The sequence below is a fragment of the Engraulis encrasicolus genome, chromosome 14 (genome assembly GCF_034702125.1).
Source record: "Engraulis encrasicolus isolate BLACKSEA-1 chromosome 14, IST_EnEncr_1.0, whole genome shotgun sequence".
Taxonomy (NCBI): domain Eukaryota; kingdom Metazoa; phylum Chordata; class Actinopteri; order Clupeiformes; family Engraulidae; genus Engraulis; species Engraulis encrasicolus.
The window spans coordinates 43829436-43855293 of record NC_085870.1 but is presented as its reverse complement, the minus strand read 5'-3'; the positions used below and the strand labels follow the sequence as shown (position 1 = coordinate 43855293).

Below are 25858 nucleotides of genomic sequence, written 5' to 3'. Positions count from 1 at the left end.
GTGAGCCCTAAACAAGACCACCATCGACTTTTTTTCTGTCTTGCATTCACCGTCTCCCAATCCGTCCCTAACTTATTTCGGCACTATTCAAGTTAGGAACGGGTATCCTCAGGATACAGAGTTTGCATACCTACAATTTGAACCGGTAAAGACAATTAAAACCGAGTCAATCAGACAGGAACACCATTGTAATTAAGTGTGTCCCGTAACGCCAGCATGAGAGAGATCGAATTTTAAATTTGGCGAAAACTGGCATCGGCCGCTTCCAATTTAGGACCATAGGCCTATTCAATCGTTTCCACAACCTCACTGATCACAGTTGCTTCATCTCTAATGCCAGGGCTAAGAATAACGAAAATAGGAAAACAGAGTAGGCTAACAAACCGTAATGGAGAGACTGAGGAGACATGAAATCAAGCGGCGGAGTTCGGACCATTTTGAGTGGACCGATGTCGCTTGCTTTGTGTAGCCCAATCAAGCAAGCCTGTCTGTCTCATTTGTGCGATGAGCACAATAACACAAATTGAACCACTCGTATAGTGTGAGTCAAACAGACATGAACAACATTGTAGCCTAATGAAGTAGGCCTAGTGCCCCGTCATGTCAGCATGAGAGAGGTGATTTTACATTTGGCGACGACATTCTGTCTTTAAAACTGGCGCATGCCGCTTCCCCTATTGCAGGCTATTACCTGATCTACACTGTCGTTACCACAAAAAACAAGGTAGCACAACTTAATACTATTACTAGCCTATATATCTGGTAAATAGTAGGTTGAAGACGGGGGTATTATTGGTGCACTGCTTTTTTTGCGAAGCAGAGTAATCTGCTTCAGTGTAGCTCATTGTACGTTGATCCCTCCCTCAGTTTTAGTCTACAAGTGGAAAGAGACAGCCAATTGCGCGTTGCACGCAACATTGGGCATTTGATAATAACACAAGTGTGATCCCTAAACAAGACCGCCAGTCGACGGTGTTTTGTTTTTATTAGGCTATTCTGTCCTGCATTCACCGTCTCAATTCCGCTCCTAACTTATAAGTGATGACTGTTAATTATTTCTGCACTAGCCTATTCTAGTCAGGAACGGATATCCTCAGGATAGCCTACGGACTAATAGGTTGAAGACGTTTTTTTTTTTTTATTGGTGCTTGTGAACATTTCATCCTTTCAATGCGCTGTTGTGCGCGATCGACGGGATTCCGGTTAACTGGGTGTGATGGACTGCACACGTGACAAGACATCTGTTACACCAGGTGTGGCTAATCATCTGTGGACTTCAAATTAGGACTTCAAATTCAGTTGCTTCGGTGGAGATGCGAACCAACAATATGAGTGCATCTTAACATGGGACCTTGCCTCCTCCACTAGCCTCCTCCACTCGCTTCTCGTCATGATGACATCACTGACAACAGCATTAGCCTATATTTCAATATCTTGCAAAAGCTCAATGTCTTTTTCTCGTTTGCAATTGTTATGGTGAATGAAAAGCAGTCCCTCAAAAGTTGTTGTGGCTAGGCTGACAGCTGGGAAACTTTATCGTTTTCTCCACGGAGGAGGGGCCAGGAGGCGGGGCGAGGAGACAAGCGCAAGTGGAGGAGGCAAGGTCACATATTGGGATGCACCCCATGACTCCTTCAGAGGCTGGATAACCTGTCGCGCCACGACATGTCACAAAAGGCTGTGCAGTCCCGTGCACTGCACTGCACTGCTGTAACCCACCCCTCCCCCACAGACAAACATTCATGTTCTGAAAAGTTCAACACGTTCTGAAAATTTTAGCCGCTTTGCATTAAGTTTTCGAGCAGACACTTGTCCACGGTGACGCAACATCGAAAGAGAAAAGCAGAGACTGTTCACAAATAACTGAATAAAGATTTCATAAAAAAAAAAAACACAGCATTTGTATGAAAATGTGCTGGGTGACCACACTGCCTAGGCCTATCCAGATGCACGTATAGCAACAATGAGAAAGAGAGGGAGAGACGGAGAGAGAGAGCGATTAGCGCGTATCTGTGTGTGTGTGTGTGTGTAGTGTGTGTGTGTGTCGGGGAACATTTGAAGTGAAAAAACAACCCTCCCCCACCTCAGCATCAGATGTTGGTGGTCTACAAGTCAATCCTTGTTTACCAGACTATCTTGTAGCCCAGTCATGAAGTTCATAAAGCCATAATATCGGTAGCCTATAGGCTAAGATATCAAAAATCCCTCCGCAAATTTCTGCATTGCCTGAGTTCATAGGCTAAAACAACTTTATTTAGGCCTGACTTATTTAGCTTACTTTATTAGCCTTATTTAGGCCTATTATCTTATTTAGGCTTTAACGTGGGCCTATTTTACAAAATATCGAAAGAAGGAAAAGAAACGACAGACAAGTTGAGGCTTACTGATCGTAGCCTAATACAGCAAACATGCGCTTTATGAACACACTAGCTTGAGGGCAAACATCTTCTTGGCACGATTGAGATATGCCAGGAACTCAACTACCTGGGCACACACTAAAATACTGACAGACTACAATTGCTTGGATCTTCAGTGGGTTTCGTGGGTCCGGGGGGATGGGTGGTGATGGCACGCTTGATGTATTTTTTCCCCACCTTTGCATGCATGCACGCGGACACACAGGGTCGGGACATTCACCCAATACCATGAGCAAATGACTGAGTGCGGCTAAATATGCCTGTTGCATAGCGTAGCCTAACTATTCACACATCACGTCAAGTCACAAATTAGTAGTCTCTTGCAGTTGACCTATGCCAAATTAACGTCCTCCCTGTAAGGCTGCACTAATTCAAACAGGTAGAGAAGTCGGCTTAGCCTATAGCCTATATATAAGTCTATAAAATGTAGCCTATTTTTTGTAATTTCCAATTATCTAGGCTATGTTTACGATAACGATTTGTTGCGCTACGACGGTGCTCAAGACAAGTTGGATCATAGTCATCTCAAGTGCTCCCATTAAACAACGGCTGGGGTGTTACACCGGGAACACCGCCGTCTTCTCTTTGCTGCCTAAATTGTAACAGTTTAAATGCCTCATCTCCAAGCAGCACAATCGAAACTATTGGCTATCTAGCTTGTGAGTTTGGCTGGTATTCAACAAGACGAGTCAATTGGAGTAGGTCACGCACAACGTGAAAGTTGAAATGTGTGTAGCCTATGCTTAAATAGGCCTACTGCCTAAACTGTAACAGTTTAAATGCGTCCTCTCCAAACAGAGTGTGTGTGTGTGTGGGACTCGAAGAACATTAGGCTATCGGGGAGGATTGAGGATAAATCTTACACCTTTCCTTAGAAATGGAAAATGAATTCCATGCTTTAGGGAGTATTCAAGAACCTAAACAATATGTAATTGCTGCTGCACAGTTCACAGGTTAGGCTATTTATTCAGTGAGGTTGTGGATATTGACCTGTCCTCCGCGACCGCGGATAGCCCCCACCTTTGCGCTTCTCATCTGGCTGTCACGCATCAACTGGAGGAGAGCGCGCAGTTCAAGACAAGCGGCATGACTGCAATCGTCAACAGGCCTACTGTAGTCTAAACCAGTGGTTCCCAACCTATGGGTCGGGACCCACCTTATGGGTCGCCAAAGATCCACAGGGGGTCGCGGAGCCCTCTTGATTTTAAGGGGTTTAATTTTAAATATATATAGCCCATGTTGAATAAAAGACAAAGCATTTAACTAATAAATGCAGAAGCAACAAATTGTAAGTGCTACATTAAACATTTATTCTATATTTGACCAAAGACGAATTGAGGAATAAAATAACTAAAATTAGTTTTCGCAGGAAACAGAGGGCATCTTGTGACTCCATCTCGTGCGGGCGCTCGCGTGGTTGGGTCACCAAAGCTTACAATAGTAAAAACATGGGTCCCTTAAGAAAAAGGTTGGGAACCACTGGTCTAAACAACTGTTCAATGTTCAGCGGTGTCCGTAGTCAAATTATCACAGCGGTGGTAGATGATTTTTATGAAGACCTGGAGGTCTGATCTATCCTATTTTGCAGCAGACAAAAACCAACAGACAAAATTGCTGAGTAGTGCCTACGAATGATTCTCCTGCCAGGATAGCGTTGGACTAACCAGAATAACCAATTAGGTATAGGCTAAACATGATTTATCTAACTAACACTCTCCTGCGGTAGCCAGTTGCCTTCTCAGAAGAAGCAATCTGAATCGGAAAGAGTGCGCACTGTTCAAGACCCGCGGCAAGACTGCAATGGTCATCATGGTCCGTGGTGTCAGCATTCAGCCAAAACGGTGATAGGCCCTTTTTATATATATAAAAATATACCTTATTCGCAGCAGCCAAAATCAGTCAGACAATAAGTCCTTAACGAGTACGTGCAGGCTAGCGAATGCTCCTTCTACCAGGGTAAAGTTTGCAATTGGAGAGGGGTGATTGAAGGGGCAAATTAAGTCCGAAATCAAAATCATCAAAATACGGTCGATTTATTTACAATACCCTACATGACAGAACGAAAATGTGTAGGAGGTCAACAGAAAATAACCATAAACTGAGGACTATAGGCAACGTCAAAGTAAAATACAAACACAAAATCAAACAAAGCTTTTTTTTAATGCGGCAACACTGGTTAACAGCAGGTTTTACGCACACATTTCGAAGCGGTTTATCACAGATGCCGCTCTCTTCCTTGCTCTCCCAAACCCCAACGTACACTGGGTTTAATACTCCCTGCAATACTGGCCAGCTATTATTCAATTACCATTTCATTTGTCCATGCAAAGACCTTTACGCGGCGGTTAACTAAAAGTAGCCTCGGCCGAATTAAGGTAGGCTACAGCCTAACACAAAACGGTTTCCATCTGCACACAGATGCCACATATTAATAGGCTACCATACACAAAAAATGTAAAGCTAGCAAATGAAAATGAAAAGCATTTAAATTAACATCCCACTAAACAATCTCTTCCCCAAAGTCAAAGTTGAAACGGTGTGCGCTTCCGCCTCGCAGATTGACTGATTAAAGTGATTAAAGTTGATCAGTGCAGTGCCTGCAGGGTGTGTGCGAGTGCGTGCTCCACCATGCACATTGAAGAAAGTTCACTTCAACATGTCAGCAATGTCCCATGTGTCCATATGTAGTGCACAAAACATTAAAAGCATTGTGAGAGAACATGTTTGCCAGTTTAGTGCGAAGGGAGAAGAATCCGAGTGCAGAGAGGCTGCATGTTGACGTTACATTTCATTTTGTTGGATGCTTGTCTCAAATGTCATTTTCTCTCATCACATGCCTTGGCTACTCGTTTTAAATGTGGATTTTACCCACATTAACCCGTATTACAGCGTTAAACCACATGCTACCCTGAAACACCGCTGCTTCCCCGAGTTTTACATTGCAAAATTTCCGACATTTCCTTCACTGACGCAGCGGTTGATGGTCAAAGACGCGGCGCATCCTAAAAACTAAACAAAACAATATAAGGGGGGAAACATGCAGCGCCGGTGGTCAAGCCTTCTTCCTTGGTTCATTTAATGATTATTTAGACCGGGCTTTTATTTGGAAACGGCCATTATCTGTCAAATATCCTCGTGCACCCGGCCCTTAAAAGGAACCCGGCCGCTAATTGGAACTCGGCTATTATATGGAACTTTACGGTATATTAATATGCCGTCAACATCGTCTAAAATATTCCATATGGTAATAAATGTTGCCTACCCATTTGCGCTTGAATGTGTATTGTGTGTATGCAAGAGAAAGTGTGTGTGTGTGTGTGTGAGAGAGAGAGAGAGAGAGAGAGAGAGAGAGAGAGAGAGAGAGAGAGAGAGAGAGAGAAAGAGATATCATATATATATACAGGTTTTTTTAAAATCCTTCTGGATTATGGGTTCTTGGTTCCTTGATCTCTCATTACAAACCTGAACATGCGCTACCACGTATAGCTACCAAGTATAGCAAGCGCTCCCAAGTATAGCGAGCGCTCCCAAGTGCCACCTGGCGGTTGTTTGGGTACACTGCAGCTAGGCCCGGTACGTACCGAGGTGGATGACGTGGCATTACCTCGGTAAAGGGTGTGCATTGTAGGGGGACCGACTGTACAGTATATATGCTGTATACGTATGTGGGTGGTTGACGTTTAAGGGCGTAATGCAAAAAAAAAAAAAAAGTTTTTCAAATTCCTGAAAAAAAGGATGGATAAAAATTGGAAAAAAGAGAAACAAATAAAGCACTTAGTGGTCTGTGGAATTTCACCTTATTTTTTGCCATTTTTGGGAAAATGTGTCCTGCATCAACACATTGCATAGGCATGTCACACCGAAGGGAATTCACTGCATTATGGCCATTTTAATCCTTTTGTATACATGACTGACATCTGAGCTCATGCTAAATTGATAATGATATTGTATTTAATCTTAATATGTGTTTTCATTCATAAAAAACTTTTTTTCCTCCTATTAGAGCAGTCACACCACAGGACACCATAAAATGAACCTAAGGACACCATAAAATGAACCTAAATGAACCTAGATTGCAATATGAAGACATATTAAGAGGTTAAGAGTCACCTTAAACTTCCACAGCACTCTCCAATAACTGAGGTACTGACTGGTTAGGAGCCAGTCTTTAAGACCCTTGTATTTGGCCTTGCAGCTGCCCATTCACAAACATTGACATACATGTCACCCCACAGGACGCAATTTCTGTTACGAAATTGAACTTGTATTTAATATTACTGTCTTGAGTTTTTTTCACATTCACATATCTTAATATAAAGTTAATATTTATGCAATCATGCCAAATGCTTCATACATTATTCAAAATGTTGTTGGTTAATTTATATATATATTCCAGGTTTCATTAATGTTACAGTCACACCGCAGGATATTTGACATATAAACCTTTACATAAATCTTAACAAAAATGTTTCTTCTCATCTAAGACTAATATGAAACATAATGTACCACATCTTCTTTCATTGACATTTGTTTTTTAAAGGAAAAATAACAGTTTTGTAGGTTTTTAACCAATGTTACGAAAAAACAAGGCGTCACGTCTCCCACCCATATACACTCACCGGCCACTATATTAGAACACCTATAACAACTGCTCATTGAGGCAAATTTCTGATCAGTCAATCACATGGTGGCAACTCAATGCATTTATACATGTAGACAAGGTCGACATGATCTGATGCAGTTCAAAACGAGCATCATAATGGGAAAGAAAGGTTATTTAAATGACTTTGAACATGGCATGGCTGTCAAGCAAAAAGGGCTTGATTTGAGTATTTCAGAAAAGACTGACCTACTGAGATATTCACACACAACAATCTCTAGGGTTTACAAAGAATGGTATGAAAAAGAAAAAAATGCAGTGAGCAGCGATTCTGTGGAATGCCTTATTGATGGCAGAGGTCAGAGGAGAATGACCAGACTGGTTTGAGCTGATACTAAGTCAAATAACCACTCATTACAACCGAGGTGTGCATAAGAGAATCAGGTAAATGGGCTAAAGCAACAGAAAACCAGATTTTGGTGCCACTCCTGTCAATCAAGAACAGGAAAATGAGGCAACAATTTGGACAGGCTAACCGTAAACGACACTAAAAATTAGAAAAAAATGTTTCCTGGTCTGATGACACTCACGTGGAATGGTCAGAATTTGGGGTCAACAACAAGAAAACATTGGTCAACCCTGCCTTACATCAACGTTTCAGGCTGGGGATATAATGGCATAAGGATATTTTTGTAGCACAATTTGGGCCAATTAGCACCAATTTATCTTTGTTGGAATGCCACAGCCTACCCGAGTATTGTTGCAGGCAGTTCAAGCAGTTCTGAAGGCAAAAGGGGGTCCAACCCAGCACTAGAGAGGTGTTCCTAATGAAGTGGTCGGTGAGTGTATATATATTCATTTTTTTCCGAACACATCCCTTGTGATAACTCACTTACACATAGGTCAGCTGCTGGTAGCACTGATCTGTTTGGGTAAAGCACTCCTGATATTCTCTTGATGTCTGATGTCTTCTTAACCTGCTACCTGTCTTGATCCCTCTGCAGAGACACCCAGTTGCGCTGCAAACAAACAAGAAAAGCACAAAACCAAACCCCTGATTAAAGACGAATATCAATTCTACTCAGAGTGCCTTCAGTATGGGTCATCCCGCCAAGACACATGTCTGTTCTCCAAAAAAAAATAACTGCAAGCTGGAAAACGTGTTCTTTTATTTAATCAAGAATGATTTGTGAGGAACTACATGCTGCTGCCCATAATATAATGTTTAGACAACCATAGATATAAACAGGTTTGACTGATACGCTACTCCCCATTACCACAGACTCTTCAACAAAAGTATGACCCATGAAATGAGTGTTGAAGGTGGCCGCCTTCAATATCGGCCTAAAGTGCTGGGGAAAATCCTGGTTTGTGTTCATAGTACAGCCCTTGGAAGACTAACATTTGAAGCGACCTGAGAAAGTTTTTCCCACTCCTGATGTGGCTATTCTTATGAAGCATCTTTAAGCAAATAAGACTCCATTCTCAAGTCTTCTACACATCGATACACTTACATGTGTTATAATTATACAAGTATCCACGAAATGTGGAGCGTTGGTGATGTAATGGTTTTGCGTGCACCGAGTGTGTGATCGCTACATAATAAGATGGATGAACTTGTGGCACTTGTTAAGTTGAAGATTCCCTTCTTAAGATCTCTGCCATGCTATGCATACAGTTTGGTCAGAACAACAGATTAGGACATCAATAGGATTCATACTCTGTTGGTATGTGGAGTTAATTTTTGCATGCATTACACTACAAACATGACACCTACACTGCAAAAAAATTCAAATCTGAGCTCATAAGGGTTTTTTGTCTATTTTCAAGTAAAAAAAATCTAGTCAATCTTAGAGGATAAGTTCAGCCAATTTCAACATGCAGTTGTAATACTCACACTACAGTACCTGAGATTTTTTCCTTCTTCAGCCTTTTCCGAGATTCTGGTCATTGGAATGGGGGCAGGTGTTTGTTTACATTTCAAAAAAACATCTTGAATTCTTCCCAATAACATCCAAAAGATTATGCAACATCAGCAGACAACTAGCAAACAGTGATACCTTTTGGGAAATATTTGGGCCTATGTGAAGAATTTTTAAAATGTAAACAAAATCTGCCCTTATTAGTATAGCTCAGATCTCGGAAAGGGCTGAGCCAAAAAAATGCAGCATCACCGGGTACTGACAAGTCAATAGTGTGAGCTGAGCAATACAGCAGCATATTGAAATGGTCAGAACTGGTCCTTTAATTTAGGTAAAAATCACCTAAAACGAGTACTTTTGGACTAGAACTTTTTTGTCTAGTCCTATTTAGAATGGTTTCAAGATGTTAGCCAGTGGGGCAAGTAATGTTTTCTAGGTCAGATGTCTTTACTTGTTACAAGAAGTATTTGTACTTGTAACAAGTCAAAGAAATCTGATTGAGAAAAAATACCTGCTCCACTGGCGAATGTCTTATAACAACTCTAAAGTTCTAGCTCAAAAATATCAGTTATTAGGTGATTTTCACTTCAATTAAGATTGACTTGATGCTTTTTACCCGAAACTAGAATAATAAGCTTGCTGAGATTTTCTTTTTTTGGAGTGATATAGTGGCTTTATTAACCTTCTCCCATTCTCACCATTCTGAGGTCGATGACATCCTGCAGCATGAAGCGTATCCGTGATGATGTCTTCCTTTCATTGATGATCCGCTCCATCGCGTGGAAGTACTGATCCATACGAGGCTAGGTAAATTAAAGGCAAATTAGAGACATTAGGGAAAATTGCTTTTCTACATTTGTGTAAATGTGGTATTAATTCCAAACTTTGGCCATTCATACATTCCTTTTCATTAATATTTGCAAAGAAGTAAATAAGCTGAAGTTTATTCATCTGCCCAGAGTAGGTTTAGCAGACAAAGATGTATAGATTCAATTAAAAATTATGAGTTTACATGGAAAGCCACCGCTACCTCTGAGGTGGGTGAAGACGAACAGGAGGAAAACATGGCTAACGCTATTGCCCAAAGCGTGACAGCTTATTTTAGCGCCCTTATGGACATTAAATTAACTGAACTTCAGGTCAGTTTGAACACTTTAACATGCCATATAGACGATAACAGTAAGAGACTGAGTGAGGCTGAGAACCGTGTCTCCGAACCGAGACTAAGTTGAATGCTGAGAACCGAGTCCAAAATTGCCCTCTTATAGCGCATTCAGGCCGACTGAGAATCGCGCTGGAGCCCGTTTCTCTCTGCGAACCGTGACGACAACGTGGGCGTCAGCAGGTTCATCCGGGTATCAGAGTCACGTGTAGTAAAAGTTCGGAGCCCGGTATGAACACGGGCGGTTCGCAGGTAAGCACTTTAGTGCCGAACGTAACTGGTGCGGGCACCGACTGGTCGGCCTGAATCCCCTATAAGAGAAAAAAGTGCAGGACCTAACTACCCGTACTGATGACACTGAAAACCGGAGTCGTAAAGACAACATTCGTATTATTGGACTGAAAGAGGGCCATTCATCGTCAAGCGGGGAAGAGTGTCTGTGAAAAGATACGGGGTGATATTCACCTGCCTTGCATGCCGTGCGGTCCACATCGAAATGGCAACATCATTGGCGACCGACTCCTTTATTCAAGCTCTACGTCGCTTCATCGCGAGAAGGGGTCAAGTGAAGGAAATGAGATCCCACAACGGGACCAACTTTGTCGGAGCCGACCATGAGCTGAAAAAGGCAATAAAGGAGTGGAATGCTGCACAGATCGAGAACAGCCTGCTTCAACGTGACATTAAGTGATTGTTCAATCCACCATCCGAATCCCACCACAGAGGAGCGTGGGAAAGGATGATTCGTTCAAACGGGAAGATCCTGAATGCTACGTTGAGAGAACAAAGCTTGGACGAGGAAGGTCTTCAAACATTTTTCTGCGAATGTGAAGCCATCTTGAATAGTAGGCCTATCACTACGCCATCCAATGACATTAATGATTTAGAAGCTCTTATCCCACAACACTTACTCTTGCTCAAGACTAACCCCAACCTACCACCTGGCGTCTTCGACGAGCATGATACTTACGCACGCAAGAGATGGAGGCAAGTCCAGTACATGAGCGATCTGTTCTGGAAACGCTGGACCAAAGAATACCTGCCTCAACTCCAGAAAAGACAGAAGTGGAACCATCCAGCGCGTAACTTCAGCCAAGGAGACGTGGTCTTGATCGTCGACTAATCAGCCTCCCGAGGATCATGGCTGATGGGCAGAATCGTGAAGATCGTGGTGGACGAGCATGGAATCGTCTGCAAGGTTCGAGTCAAGACGAAGACGAACGAACTTGAGCGGCCGATCACCAAACTATGCCTGCTTCAAGAAGCAGAATGAAAAGGACTGTTAAGTATTAACCTTCTTTTTTGTAATTGTTTCTTGGATAGAAAGCAATTAGGGGCCTGGTATGTAGCGGCCAAAGTGGACTTTTAGTTTAAATAAATGTACAAACTGGCATATTCCCTGGCTGTCTGAAAGAAGCAGTTGTAAAACCATAGAGCTCGAAAGTCCCGCCCCTTAGTTCCGCGTTTCACGGGACCTCAGTTGACCATCTAACAACATGGTAGCGAGTAAATATCTTCTGATCTCAGTCATGATATGCGCTGGGCTCCAAATATGCTGTTTAAGAGGATAGATAAAGATTATTCAAGCAGAAGTATCAATGTTTTGTTCCGAGGCCGTCGGCATGAAAAATGTGAAGAAACACAGCTTTCTAAAAAGTTTAGGGGTTCATACGAAAAAGTAGGCAAAAATATCAGAAACAACATATATGGAGCTCGTGGCACAACTCGAAGGGGATCGAAATGCCATTTTAATACCGCCATTGGATTACATGCTACGATTTTCGGCTAAAAACGCCGTTGAGGTCCCATGAAATCAGGGGAAGTGACGTCACTTTCTAGCTCTATTACTTAACACATTGAATACCGGCGTTGCTCACGGAATTATGTCGTAGAATACCAGCGTTCTAAGCCCTTTTTTACGTTTTTTTGTAGACTCACAGCTTATTATGTGATAGGGCCACTGAAATATGTTATGACTCGTTTGAAAGTGGAGACGCTGCCCTCTTAGTATGTGAAAACTGTGTGTCTCTACGAGCTTTTATTGCCGAGTAAACCCACGCTAAACCGAAGTGGGTATCCATGGAATTCAGCTACAATCGGAGATATTGAGGTTTTTGTGAAGGGTGCGCTTCTTCAGAATGTGACGAGTTTGAAAGGGGATGAGTTGGTTTTAATCACAATTTGGTGCAAGGTTAGCTCTGACACACATCTTCCTGCACGCCAAGACACACCTCCTGCTCTAAACCACTACGACACCGGCAATCAATGCCCTTCGAAATCCACGTTTTTCACACAGACTGAACACAAGCTCTTTGCACACATGCAGAAGGTCGGACATTTGCTAAAATAGTTCCCGATGACTCCCGAAATAATAGCCCAACATTGACAACAAATCCCAATGATATGATGCTTAGATGTAGCCCATCCGATCCATATGTAGCCATCTATGCTAGCTTCTGGCTTTTCACATACAGGAAGACAGTTCAACATAGGGGTGAATAATCAAATAAACTTATCTGGTTGGCGATCAAACTTCTAAATCGGAGCGCATTACTCCAATTACAATTCGGGTGCCATTTTGATCCAAGGAGCTGGTAAAGGTCTAGGTAGCAAGCCCAGAAAGTTCAAGATACTCCTGGCACGATATACAATGGTCTCTGTGTTTACCTATTGCGTGAAGTCAGACACAATACACGCTACCGATCGTCGTAGGCTACTAGGGAAACAACATAGCACGATTCACGAATACGGCAGCACACCTCCTGCTCTGTCACACTACGACACCAGCAATCGATGCCCTTTGAAATCCCCGTTTTTCACGTGGACTGATCACAAACTCTTTGCACACATGCAGAGGGTGAGACATTTGCTAAAATAGCTCCCGATGACTCCCGAAATAATAGCCCAACATTGACAACAAATCCAAATGATATGATGCTTAGATGTAGCCTAGCCCATCCGATCCGAATCATATGCGGTGGCAGATGGACACTCCCAACTGAGATCGCTCCCGGACGTGTAGTCCCAGGTGTTTCTATCACTCCCGGACGTGTAGTCCCACCCGGATCGATAGTCTGGCTAGTGGGAGCGAGCCGACAGGGGAGCGTCCTGCGTTGGGAGCGACAATCAGGGAATCATGATATGTAGCCATGCTAGCTTCTGGCTTCTCACATACAGGAAGACACAGAAACTTATCTTTTTGGCGATCAAACGTCCAAATCGGAGCGCATTACTGCAATCACATATCGGGTGCCATTTGGATCCAAGGATCTGGTAAAGGTCTAGCAAGTCCAGAAAGTTCAAGATACTCCAGGCACTATACAATGGTGTTTACCTATTGCGTGAAGTCAGAGACAACACATGCTACAGTGACCGTACTAGGGAAATCAATGCAGGCAGCGCGATAGGCGACATGGGTTGGCATCCAGACATCTTGGTAAGTTAAATTAAAATATCCAAATCATAACACTTAAACATCATAACAATCAAACAACTTTGGACTGCAAATGTTGTCATTTATGTCCATCACAGAGCTACCAAAATCACATATATTGTCCATTGAAGGGTGTAGATTCAAAATATGATATTTAAATGCAAAAACGTATTTTTGCGTTTTGGTATACAACGCATGGGCGTGAAAAACGCATTATTACGTCGTCGGTACTCAATGTGTTAAAAAGAACAACCTGGATCCATTGGTACTAAATTACTATAGGCCCATATCTAATTTACCATTCATGGGTAAAATAATAGAAAAAATAGTTTTTAATCAATTAACTGCCTTCCTAACGTCCAATAGCTGCTTCGACAAGTTTCAATCAGGTTTCCGTGCCAACCACAGCACTGAAACCACCCTGATTAAAGTTATGAATGACATACGACTGAACTCTGATGCTGGCAAAATGTCTGTTCTGGTGCTTTTAGACTTAAGCGCAGCGTTTGATACAGTTGATCACGCTATACTATTACATAGACTCGAACACTGGGTTGGCTTTACTGGCATAGTGATCAACTGGTTAAAATCATACCTACAACAAAGAAGTTTCTTTGTCGCCATTGGTAGCCACATCTCATCTCAGATGTCCCTGAACTGTGGGGTCCCCCAGGGTTCCATTTTGGGACCACTATTGTTCAATCTATATATGCTCCCACTGGGACACATTATCATGAATAACTCAATACATTACCATTGCTATGCGGATGATACCCAACTCTATTTATTCATGTCCCCCAATGACTACACCCCCCTTGAATCACTCTATCATTGCGTTGACCAAATCAACAATTGGATGTCCCACAATTTCCTCCAGCTAAACACAGACAAAACTGAAGTTATTATATTTGGGAAAAAGAAGGAGAGACAAAAGATTGCTACTGTCCTGGAAACTAAGGGGCTGAAAACAAAGGATACGGTTAAAAACCTTGGCGTCCTTATTGACAATGACCTAAGCTTCATCAGTCACATTAAAGCCATTACTAGGTCTGCATTTTACCATGTCACTGATTCTTGAGAAAGTGGCTTAAACAGGTTGTAATATTGACAGAAAAAAACAAAGTGAATTACAAAATTATATGGTATATCCTTGTTGACTAAGGTCTTGGCTTTTCTCTTATCACACCTTGTTTTTTGTCAACACCGTCAGACACATTGTTACCATTCCGAGAGGGCGACGCTGCGGTGCGCTCCGAGTCAATTTAATCGTTTTTCTGTTTATAATCACAATATTTATTTGCCAAGTTAATGCTCATGTATATGATAGAGCTACGTTACTACAGCTGAGAGCGGGAAGCCATTTCGGACTTTTTGACGCAAATAAGTTGGAAAATGTTCCAGAGTTGATAGTGCAGCATCAGTCGGAGAATTCGGATAATAACAATAACAAGCGAAGACGCGGCAGACGAGGAGGTGCGGACCGAAGACTTCGGCGCTTAATTAAAAACGGGAGGACAACTCTACCCGTCATACTGTTTGCCAACGTACAGTCTTTGGAAAACAAGATGGATGAGCTTCATGCGAGGATTTCCATGGAGAGGGACCTCCAGGAATGTTCAATTCTATGTTTCACCGAGACCTGGCTGGGGAACAGGACACCTGTCGGCTACACACTTTTCCGGTAGGACCGAAGTGCGGTGGAGAGCGGCAAGACGCGCGGAGGAGGAACAGCTGCCCTCGTGAAGCAATCCTGGTGCACTGACTGTAAGCCCATCTCCAAATCCTGCACCCAGAATGTGGAATATCTTACTCTGAAGCTAAGGCCATTCCATCTGCCCAGAGAGTTTCAATGCATACTTCTGTCTGTTGTGTACATCCCTCCCTCCGCGAAAGAAGACCTCGCTTTGAAGGAGTTACATGACATGATTAGTGCGCAAGAAAGCAAGTATCCTGACGCTGCCAATATTATCCTGGGGGACTTTAATCACTGTAATCTGCGAAAATACATGCCTAAAATGTATCAATTTGTGAATTTTCCCACCAGGGGTGAAAAAACATTAGATCACTGCTACAGTAACATCAGAAATGCCTTTGTAGCTGAGCCAAAACCTCACTTTGGAAAGTCTGATCACATGGCAATTAGGCTCAAACCAGTATATGCAAAAAGACTCAAAACACATCCAGTCAGTGTCAAGATGGTCAACACCTGGACAGAAGAGGCACAGGAAACCCTGCAAGGATGCCTAGAGACCACTGACTGGAGTGTTTTTAAAGAGGCCACTGAGGACATCCATAAGTATACAGAAACTGTGAGTGACTACATCAGCTGGTGCATGTCCACATGTGCTCCCCCTAGGGCTGTGCGTGTGTTTCCCAACCAAAAACCGTGGTTCAATGGGGATGCGAAACATAAGATCAGGTTGCGGCAGGAGGCCTTCAAGACGGGAGACCAGGTGGAATACAAGAAAGCACGTTATGAGCTGCAAAAGTCCATCAGAGCAGCAAAAAGGGCTCATTCCCAAAAACTGGAAAGCCACTATATTAGCCAGAACACACGCAGGATGTGGCAGGGAATTCAGTCAGTGACAAATTATAGGAGAACAACAACATCTACAGACTCCAGAGACACTACCCTTCCAGATAGGCTTAACACCTTCTATGCCAGGTTTGACAGACTGAACACAGACAACCCTATAAAAGCCCCCTGCGACTCCACCCTCACAGCCCACCAGGTGACTCACACACAAGTCCTTAAAGTCTTGAAGCAAGTAAACCCCCACAAAGCCACCGGACCGGATGGGGTTCCCCCCAGATAGACAGCGGGCCAGAAATCCTATCTTGCAAGTTCGTCGGAGTGATCAGGTGGCAACTTGGTTTTTGCTCATATATATCCATCAGAGTGCATAAATCAATATTCTAAATGTTGCCATCGTCAAAAGTTGCACATTCATATGAAAACAAAGGTTGAAATAGCGATTTTTGGTAATGTAGGAATGTAATTAAAATTGACCTCTTCAACAAGAAAAGTGTCACCAAATAAATTTGAAGTGATCCACAAGAGCAAAACTTCACATATAAGTGTGTATTATGCCTATCAATATTTCTTTATGGGTGTAATGGCAGTCAGGCATTGCGCCACCATGTGGTAGGTAATTGAACTGCTTGAAATGCACTGCAGCTACTGTTAATTCCATATAGGAAAAAGTGGTGAAGTTGATGTGTAGATTCTATTAAACATGGCCTATGAGTGAAATGGCAGTCAAGCATAGCGCCACCATTTGGTAGGCGATTGAACTGCTTGAAATGCACTGCAGCTACTGTTAATTCCATATAGGAAAAAGTGGTGAAGTTGATGTGTATATTCTATTAAACATGGCCTACTTTGTGAATGGTTTGTTGATGTCTTGTAGAGTAAGGAAATTGTGTGGTGACAAACGTACCACAGGTAAACCGTTAATTGTTAATTCAACATTCATTGCCTGACATGAATGATAATTAGCAGATAATGGCTGATTGTAATTATGAACACAACACATAATCACAACTTAGTTACTGTCTTTTGCCTTTGCATGTCTCTTTCACTCAAGACTGATAGACACAATGTAGAATACAGTAGGCCTAATTGCCAATTATTGGCCAAAGGTTTTCACAAAATTGAAAAAGACAAAATTCTCAACATTTTAAGTAAGACTCTATTATTAGTTGTATAGTATTATTATGATGTATAATTATGATAATTATGCAAATATAAAAATATACATCCAAGGTGGTCACAATTTTTCAACATGGCCACCCTCTCCACTTGTAAAAAAAGGCCTGGAATAGTTCACTTAATGATACAAGCATGCAATTTGGCACAAAATGTTCATCAGAATCCACTCTTTGAAAAAAGGGTGCTGGCCTCAGGGAATTCCAAGATGGCCACCTTCCACCAATAACTCCTTAGCATATTAACTGATTTGCATTACAATTATTTTAAGAAAAAAAAGATCTGTTTGATCACTATCCTATCATACAGTCTGAACCAAAAGATCTGCTATTTTTGCACGATGGCATTTTTAAAGCAAAACAACATAAATATTAGAAGTGTAGTCCTACAACAAAATCTCGAAAAGAACTGTGTAAGGCTGGACAGAGGACAAATAAGACATGTAGCATTTACACCCGTCATTCTCTACTCTCTGTAATGGGAGACCCAATTACCCAGAACACTTTCAATTAGTTTCCTATCCCCAGTCAGCTGGATTTTCTAACTAGTCTTGGCCTTATCAGCAGATATATTCCAAAAAACTTTGAACAGCCTCATTTCCCATCCTCTGACAAGTCAAGTGGAGTGTACTGACTACTCATTGATGCTTTGATGCATTGGTGGCTTTTAAATTCCACTGCGGAAATTGGCAAAGGTGTTGTTATCCAAGTAGACAAGTTGGGGGAACCCACAGTTATTTTCTTGATAACTACACAGCATTTACAGTCCTTCCATTTTGGTCAAGTTGTACAGTAGGTAAGGACATTAGAATGATTGGCATGATGCTGTGCTGGAAACACGAGACCCTACATCTCCGATAGAATTGATTGTGTTTGATATCTTTGACCAAGTCAACTTTGATGATGTTGAGATTTTCCTGAGTAAGTTGGGAGCTGTATATCTTTTGACGTCTGCATCAGACTTGGTACAACCAAAACTCTCTCTGAATGAGATAGACCTACATGGTCCTAGGAGGAAGCCAATAGCCACATCTTTTCCCATGCCAAATTATGGTAAGGCAGATCGCCGAACCACGTCTGTGTAATAATAAAAGAAAGTTAATGCATGGTGTGACCTTTTCTTACTTTTCCCTGCCAAATTATACCAATGGCAATTTTCTCCACTCAAGTCTAGATGTGCAACATTTAAGGCTGATGTGTGGCCAAACCCAGAGCCTTCAATTCATTGTCATCCACAAACTTTACAACACAATTGGACAAGAGAAGGCCTAATACATGCTGTTCTGCCTTGCTTTTACATGCTGTGACATGGTCACAGCCTTCAAAACCAATGATAAAGGAAAGTAGTGGAATGAGAGATTCAGCACTGCAGATTGTATGAGTGATGCGAGCCATTAACTATTTTGCAGAAAGGCCATGTGAAGACATCCCTCCAACAGCAGCAGCACTGATACAACACACTACATAATATGCAACTGCACACTACATAATATGCAACAAATCAAGCAGAGTGCCTGTGGGTTTTGAAGCATATGCCAACTAGAACTCAAAGAAATGAAATCCAACTGACGGGAGAAGATTGGCAAAGAATGAACAGGGCAGCCATTGCAAAGAAAAGTTTGCTAAGTGCGGCAGGTGCACATGCCTCAGGCTTGGTCTTGTATGCATAGTCTAGTGAAGCTGCAAATGTGAAGTACAGTTCTGCTTAATCCTTTTACTTCAGGCCAGTCAAGATTTTGACATTATATTGTGCAGTTTTAGTATTTGTGAATCATGTTTTTGAATAAGAAATCACAGATCCTTTTCAGACTGTATCATGTATACAGTATTGTTCTTCAGTAATTTGTTGATTTCATTGAAGTAATTGCATATATGTTGGTTAGCATTAGTAATTGTTGGTGGAGAGGATAGCATCTCGAAACGTGTCAAACATCTTGGTTTTTCTTGTGAACAATGTTGTTGTTTCAAAGAGTATATTCTAATGAACAAGGGTGCGAAATTGCAAGCCATGTCATTATGTGAACAGTTCTTGGTCTTCTGAGGCGGGTGGCCATCTTGAAAAATGGTGGCCACTTTGGATTCTTTTGGTGGCCATCACACTTTTAAAAAGTGTTCCTTATTATAAGTGGAGAGGGTGGCCATATTGAAAACGGTGGCCATCTGGATTTTATCAATGGACAATGCTCTTCTTTAAAAAGTGGATTTTACATAACATTTGCAGTATTTCATGCTATCATAATTAAAGCGATTCGTGGCCTCATTATGGCTCAATTCGAAACAGGGAAGGCAGCTGTCCTTTAGGGATGGTACAAACCGCACCGAAAACCGAAACCGTACAATTCACACACCATACCGCACCGTGAAATGCAGTCCGTGGCAAACCGCAATTGATGTACTGCCCAGAAAAATATGTAAAGCAGAGATTCTAGGAGTATCTTATCCAGTGTCTGACTAAAACATTAGTATATAAGACCAATCTGAGGATGATACAATTAAAATCACACCACTTTCACATTATAAGCCTATACAAACCGTATGTAGAATATTTAGTGATAAGTCTGATTCTATTAGCCACTTGAATGAGGGCATTTGGAAGGCTCAGACAGCGCACATCAGCTGACGACAACTGATTCAACTTGCGCATCATCACTTTGTAATTGCAGTTATATAAATATGGTTTAATATTCCCAGTGCACCATTTATCGTGAACTTAAACATAGAACCGTAGAGAACCGAAAACCGTGACGTTGATACCGTGATATGAACCGAACCGTGAATTTTGTGAACCGTTCCACCCCTACTGTCCTTCCCGTGAGCTAACTGGACATCGAGTCATGAAGTGTGGATCGAAACGAAAAATTGCTTTATTTCCTGCCTCGGCAGTTGACTGCATTTGTGGGCGTAACAGGGATATTTGAGGTCAGCATCAGATGCTGACTTCGCTGCTTTGGTACCCAACATGCTGTGCGCCACCTCCCTCTCAACCGGAAACCTGAAAAACAAACATGGCTACTACCCAAGCTACTACCTTATCATACTCTTTATTCTGACACTTATGTATGTAGATATTGAAAATCGAATGGATAAATCAACATTGTAGTATCTAAATATGCTGTCGCTAGATCCATTTATAGCCTATTGTACGATTCCGCCGTCTGACGATCATTCACCGTTCAAATAGCATGCGTAAGCTAAGCGCTAACGTGATGAACGTAACTCCCGCCATAAAATCGCCGTAACATCAAATGCGCAAGGCAGCGCACTCGTTAGTGCCGTTCGTAACGGCTGTCTCATCAGCTAACTTCACCTATCTGATCAGTGACCTGTTTATGTAGGAGGAGAGTCATCGAGTCACTGCCTCCCGTTTCGAACTGAGCCTCTAAGTGCAGAGGGTGGCCATCTTAAAAATATGGCTGCCAGCTTGGATTTTCTGCGCGGCCAAGGGCATTTTTTTTAAAGAGTGCACACTAATGAACATTTGTGCCAAATCTATACGTGCACTTTTCTGTGCACTTACCGGTATATAAATAAGGAAAAAACGAAGTAGCGCCCCCTGTGGTGGTCAAGGGAGCAGGTTTATGCCCTGGCAACAGACAGATTTGGATTCAGCACCCCCAAATTGACCAAGTGCACATATTTTTAAGTTGCTACTAAGAGGTCACAACAAAACTCATTTTCCAGATGAGCTATGATTTATGGTCCGCAGCCTATGTGTCATATTTTGGTATTTTCTTCCATCTTGAGTCTAGATTGTAATGTATATGTATGTTGTTCGATAATTCAACCAATTAGCTGTCATTTTTAGAGAAAAACATGGCTTGAAGTAAAGAAACGGTCCAAAACCAGCATTTTAAGTCAGTTTGAACTAGCCCCCTGCCCCCCCCCCCCCCACACACACACACACACACAAACACAAAGTCTTCAGTTTCATGGAAAATGTTTTTACAAAGCAATCTGTAAAATGTTATAACTGAACAGGAAAGAAAACGTTGTTTGTACCCATAAATAAGCAAAAATGAATATAGCGCCCCTTGTGGTGGCCAAACGTGCAGGTTGACGGCGTGGCAACAGGCAGATTTGGATTCAGCACCCCAAAATTGATCAAGAAAACATGTTTTTAAGTTGCCACTAAACGGATACAACGAAACTCATTTTCTAGATGAGCTATGATTCTTGGCCCGCTGCCTAAGAGTGCTGAAGGCCTGCAGTGAACAACTGGCTGGTGTGTATACAGACATTTTTAATTCATCTTTATCTCAAGCAGTTGTCCCACATATTTTTAAAAAATCAACTATTATACCAGTTCCAAAAAGACCAGACACAAAAACTCTTAATGACTTCAGGCCTGTGGCACTTACATCAGTCGCCATGAAGTGCCTTGAAAAACTGGTCTTAGCCCATATAAACTATACAGTCCAGGACACTACTGACCCCTTTCACTTTGCCTACCGTCCCAACCGATCAGTGGATGATGCAGTAGCAATAGCTTTACACCACACACTGGAGCACCTGGAGAGTAGCGGAGCATATGTCAGAATGCTTTTCCTGGACTACAGTTCTGCCTTCAACACCATCCACCCAGGCAGGCTGATTGAGAAACTGACAGTCCTTGGCCTCCCAACTCCCACCTGTAATTGGATACTGGACTTCCTTATAGAGAGACCACAGGTGGTGAGAATGGGGGGGGCGGGTGTCCTCTGAGCTCACAGTCAGTACGGGATCTCCACAAGGATGCTGCCTCAGTCCTAAACTCTTCACACTGTATACCCATGACCTTCTCTCAAGCCATGACAACACCATCATCATCAAATATGCTGATGACACTACCATCCTGGGGCTCATTAAAGAAGGGGACGAGTCAGGATACAGGTCTGTTGTGAATTACATCATTGACTATGGGGAGACAAACGACCTCATCCTCAACACAGGCAAGACGAGGGAAATTATAGTGGACTTTAGAAAACATCCTCCTCCCCTACAGCCTCTGCACATTAAAGGGACAGAGGTGGTGAGGGCTGAAAGTCATAAATTCCTAGGCATGCAAGTAACATCAAACCTGAGCTGGAGTCTGAACACCACATCCATCGTGAAAAAAGCCCAGCAAAGGCTGTACTTTATTAGGATGCTTAGGAGGGCTAGACTGAACTACCGCCCTCTTACCCAGGCCTACAGAGGACTTGTAGAGAGCATCCTCACAACAGGCATCACTGTCTGGTATGGCAACATCACTCAGGCTGAAAGGAAGTCTTTGCAACGAATAATCAAGACTGCAGAGAGGATTATAGGCACAGCACTTCCCTCCATGGACTCCATATATGTGCAGCGCAGCCATAGGAGAGCAGAGAGAATCATTAAAGACCCACTCCATCCAGCTAACTCTCTGCTCAAACACAAGAACTGCACATACAAACTGAGACACAGTAGAGCGGACAGCATTCCTACCAGAAAAGCAAGGTTTTTCAACAGTTTCTTCCCAGCAACAGTGAGACTGATGGCAAAAAAGAACATTTGATCCACCTTTTTTATTATTATTTTGACCTCTTTGATTTTTATCACTTTTTAATGTATTTTGTCTTCCTATTTTTCTATTTAATTCTATTTATTGACTCAGAGGGCCTGCACAAGAGTTCCTATGTGCTTGGACTACTAGTTTATGCACAAATGGCAAATAAAGTACTTTGAACTTTGAACTTTGAACAATTAAAAGTAATTAAAATTGTATTGATTTGGTTGCATATGTATCTGGAGTTTTTAAGTGATTATGTGTATTTTTTGGTTCACACATATGCCTTTAAATGTTGAAAATTCACTTTTGTTCTATTTTAATACTGTTTCATGTGTTCTAATTTTAAAATATGTACCGTCATACGATGCTTACTTAACGCCTAAATAGAACAAACAATTTTTTGTAATTTCACAAATATTCCTGTAGGCTTAAATTGGCTATTACTTTGATAATTCAACAACTCCTAAGGAAAATGTTGTAAGCACATTCATTTAAAATGTCCAAAACTCCTTCTTACAGTGGTGACTTAAGAACTGACGGTGGTGACAGTAATCTGAGAGTGGTGAAAGTGGCCTAATTTGTACCTGCATTTAGCAAAATAAATAGCCCTCTCAAGTCAATGGCATCTTGCATAAACACTTTATGTTTGTGTGTGCACAGTATGTTTGTACATGTGTTTTTTCTTCATTAGTTAGATTCTCTAGGAAGTAGGCCACTGGTTCTTGAAAATGTGGCAAAAACAGGTTTTAAGTTGTTCAAATCCAAAATATAGAGGTGTATTATCATAGATGTAGGTCTTGGCTGTGCAGTGAATGTATTGCCCAAGCTCCCCATGTTTAACATTTTTCATAAAATGGGCTCTTTCTTGTTTTGTCTACAGCGGCAGACAGAATTAGAAGTAAAAACATATGATTACTGTATTAAATTGAATTACTTTAACAATTCAACATAACTGTAGATACTTATTGTATGCATATTCCTAAAACATGTCAAAAACATGTAAAACATGTGTTTTGTGGTGAACTCCATCAGATGTCACCACCGTCAGGTTTTCTGACAAAAAAACCTCCAAATGCACCTCAGTGGTGGCTAGAGTATCATTTTGGATCACAATTATTACTAACATGCCTAGTAATGTTTCATTAACCAGCACAATTTAGTAAAATATGGAACAAGATGATGAGCGGAACAAAATCTGACGGTGGTGACATCTGATGGTGTGAGACAAAAAAACACTCTTTTACATATTATGCATTGTTTGTTCACATTAGCCATTTCATTTTCGCTCTGTTTCTTGGGTGCTTCATACCTTTTCTGAGAAAGTATATATTAAGTAACATTAATGTAATATAATACTATTAAAACATCCGACGGTGTTGACAGTTTATGGTTGGGACAGTAACAGTGTCCAAACAAATTAACAAATTGAGGACAAAATAGTAAACTTACAGGAGCTTCAGTGATGGTGAAGTATGCAGTAGACCTAAAGAATTGAAAAGGGGTCCTCAGTAATGAAAATGACCTTGTGCATACCTGATTTTATTGTCTTTTAGAAAAAATCTGACGGTGGTGACCAATATGCTGGACACATTTTGAGCAATCAGAAAATAATAGTAAATATTGTTTTACATGCACTATGTGCACATCTGTAGAACCACTTCAATATGATCTTCACACCATGGTGATATTGTTCAATTCTGTTAGTGATTTTTGTATTTTAAGTCAATTCAAATGATGATGCCAGTCCTTGGGACAGGCGTTTTTACAGGGTGTGGACAGGTTTATAGCCATGAAAAGTAATAAAATTACAATTAAATATTTCAAACAACTGTGTATTTGTGTAACAGACCCCTTGGCCATTACCTGGATTCATTTCTTTCGTGAAAATTTAGTTGATTTTCAACAGAATTAGCATTTTACTGCTGGGACATGTTTTTGCCAAACTTTCAAGAATCAGTGATGTAAGAAATGTGTCTAAATGTAGAAGTCTAATGTTAAAGCATGATTTGGAGAAGCTAATACATGCCTTCATTTTTAGTAAGGTTGACTACTGCAATAGTCTTTTTACAGGCCTCCCCAAAAAGACCATCAAACAGCTTCAACTAATCCAGAATGCAGCAGCAAGGGTACTTACTAAAACAAGGAAGTTTGACCACATTACTCCAATCTTGAGATCGGCGCATTGGCTCCCAGTAAGCTACAGAATTGATTTTAAGGCATTGCTTCTCGTGTTCAAATCATTAATTGGAATGGGACCCACCTAACTACTGGATATGTTTCAGCTCTATGCACCAAATAGGTCACTAAGGTCAACGGTGAAGAATTTGCTGGTAATGCCAAGAGTCAAAACAAAGTGTGGGGAAGCAGCTTTTAGCTTCTATGCTGCAAAGCTTTGGAACCATCTTCCAGATGACATTAAAAACACCCTCTGTTGATAGCTTTAAATCTAGACTCAAGACGAAGCTTTTTGCAGATGCTTACCCTTACAACTTAAATTTTAACTTAAATTTTATGTATTTAATAGGGGTGGGCAAACTTGAAAATCTTTAATTGCATTAACTCAATGACTTTCTGTGATTAATCGCGATTAATCGCATAGCGCGCGGAATCCAAATATGAATTCAAAAGCCGCTTCAAAAGCGCCAATATATTTGAAAATGTCAGATTACCAAATCACTGATTACACCGTAATTATCATATATCACAGACGACCACAGAAAGAAATGTTTTTTAACAGACTATCTACATTAACATTTTCTAAGATGAAGTAGACCAATCATAATCATAATTTGCAAAATAAGCTACTGTAACCTGTGTAATAGGCTATCTATCTTTCAAAATAGAAATGGGCCTATTTGCCAATCTAGGCCTACATATCACACTGACTAAGTTATAGGCTAAAGCATGCCCATAACTAATGAAACAAATTATTGTAGAGGAGAGGGTTTTTTGCATACAATTAGGCCTACTATGCTATTTAAGATTAGAGTACCACCTTTATTGCATACAATTATTAAACTATGGGCTATTTAGATTGAACTGAAGCTGAAATATTAGAAACTCAAATTAGGATAGTCTACATGGGCCTACAAGAAACAAAACTTATCACT

The 25858-nt window shown here is 41.4% G+C and overlaps 2 protein-coding genes across 3 annotated transcripts in view; both read right to left on the bottom strand.

Annotated features, from left to right (window-relative positions):
- The window catches only part of LOC134462688 (E3 ubiquitin/ISG15 ligase TRIM25-like), a 67268-nt gene that overhangs the window by 15957 nt on the left and 25453 nt on the right, over window positions 1–25858 (bottom strand). The window lies entirely within an intron of this gene.
- Window positions 6748–25858, bottom strand: part of LOC134462687 (eukaryotic translation initiation factor 4 gamma 1-like) — a 44918-nt gene continuing 25807 nt past the window's right edge. For both annotated transcript variants that reach the window (XM_063215831.1, XM_063215832.1), the window contains 2 exons: window positions 9638–9742; window positions 6748–8036 (listed from right to left, as the gene is read on the bottom strand). In XM_063215831.1, the coding sequence (XP_063071901.1) occupies window positions 7998–8036; window positions 9638–9742 (144 nt within the window). In that variant the 3' untranslated portion in view covers window positions 6748–7997. The remainder of the gene's footprint in view (window positions 8037–9637; window positions 9743–25858) is intronic.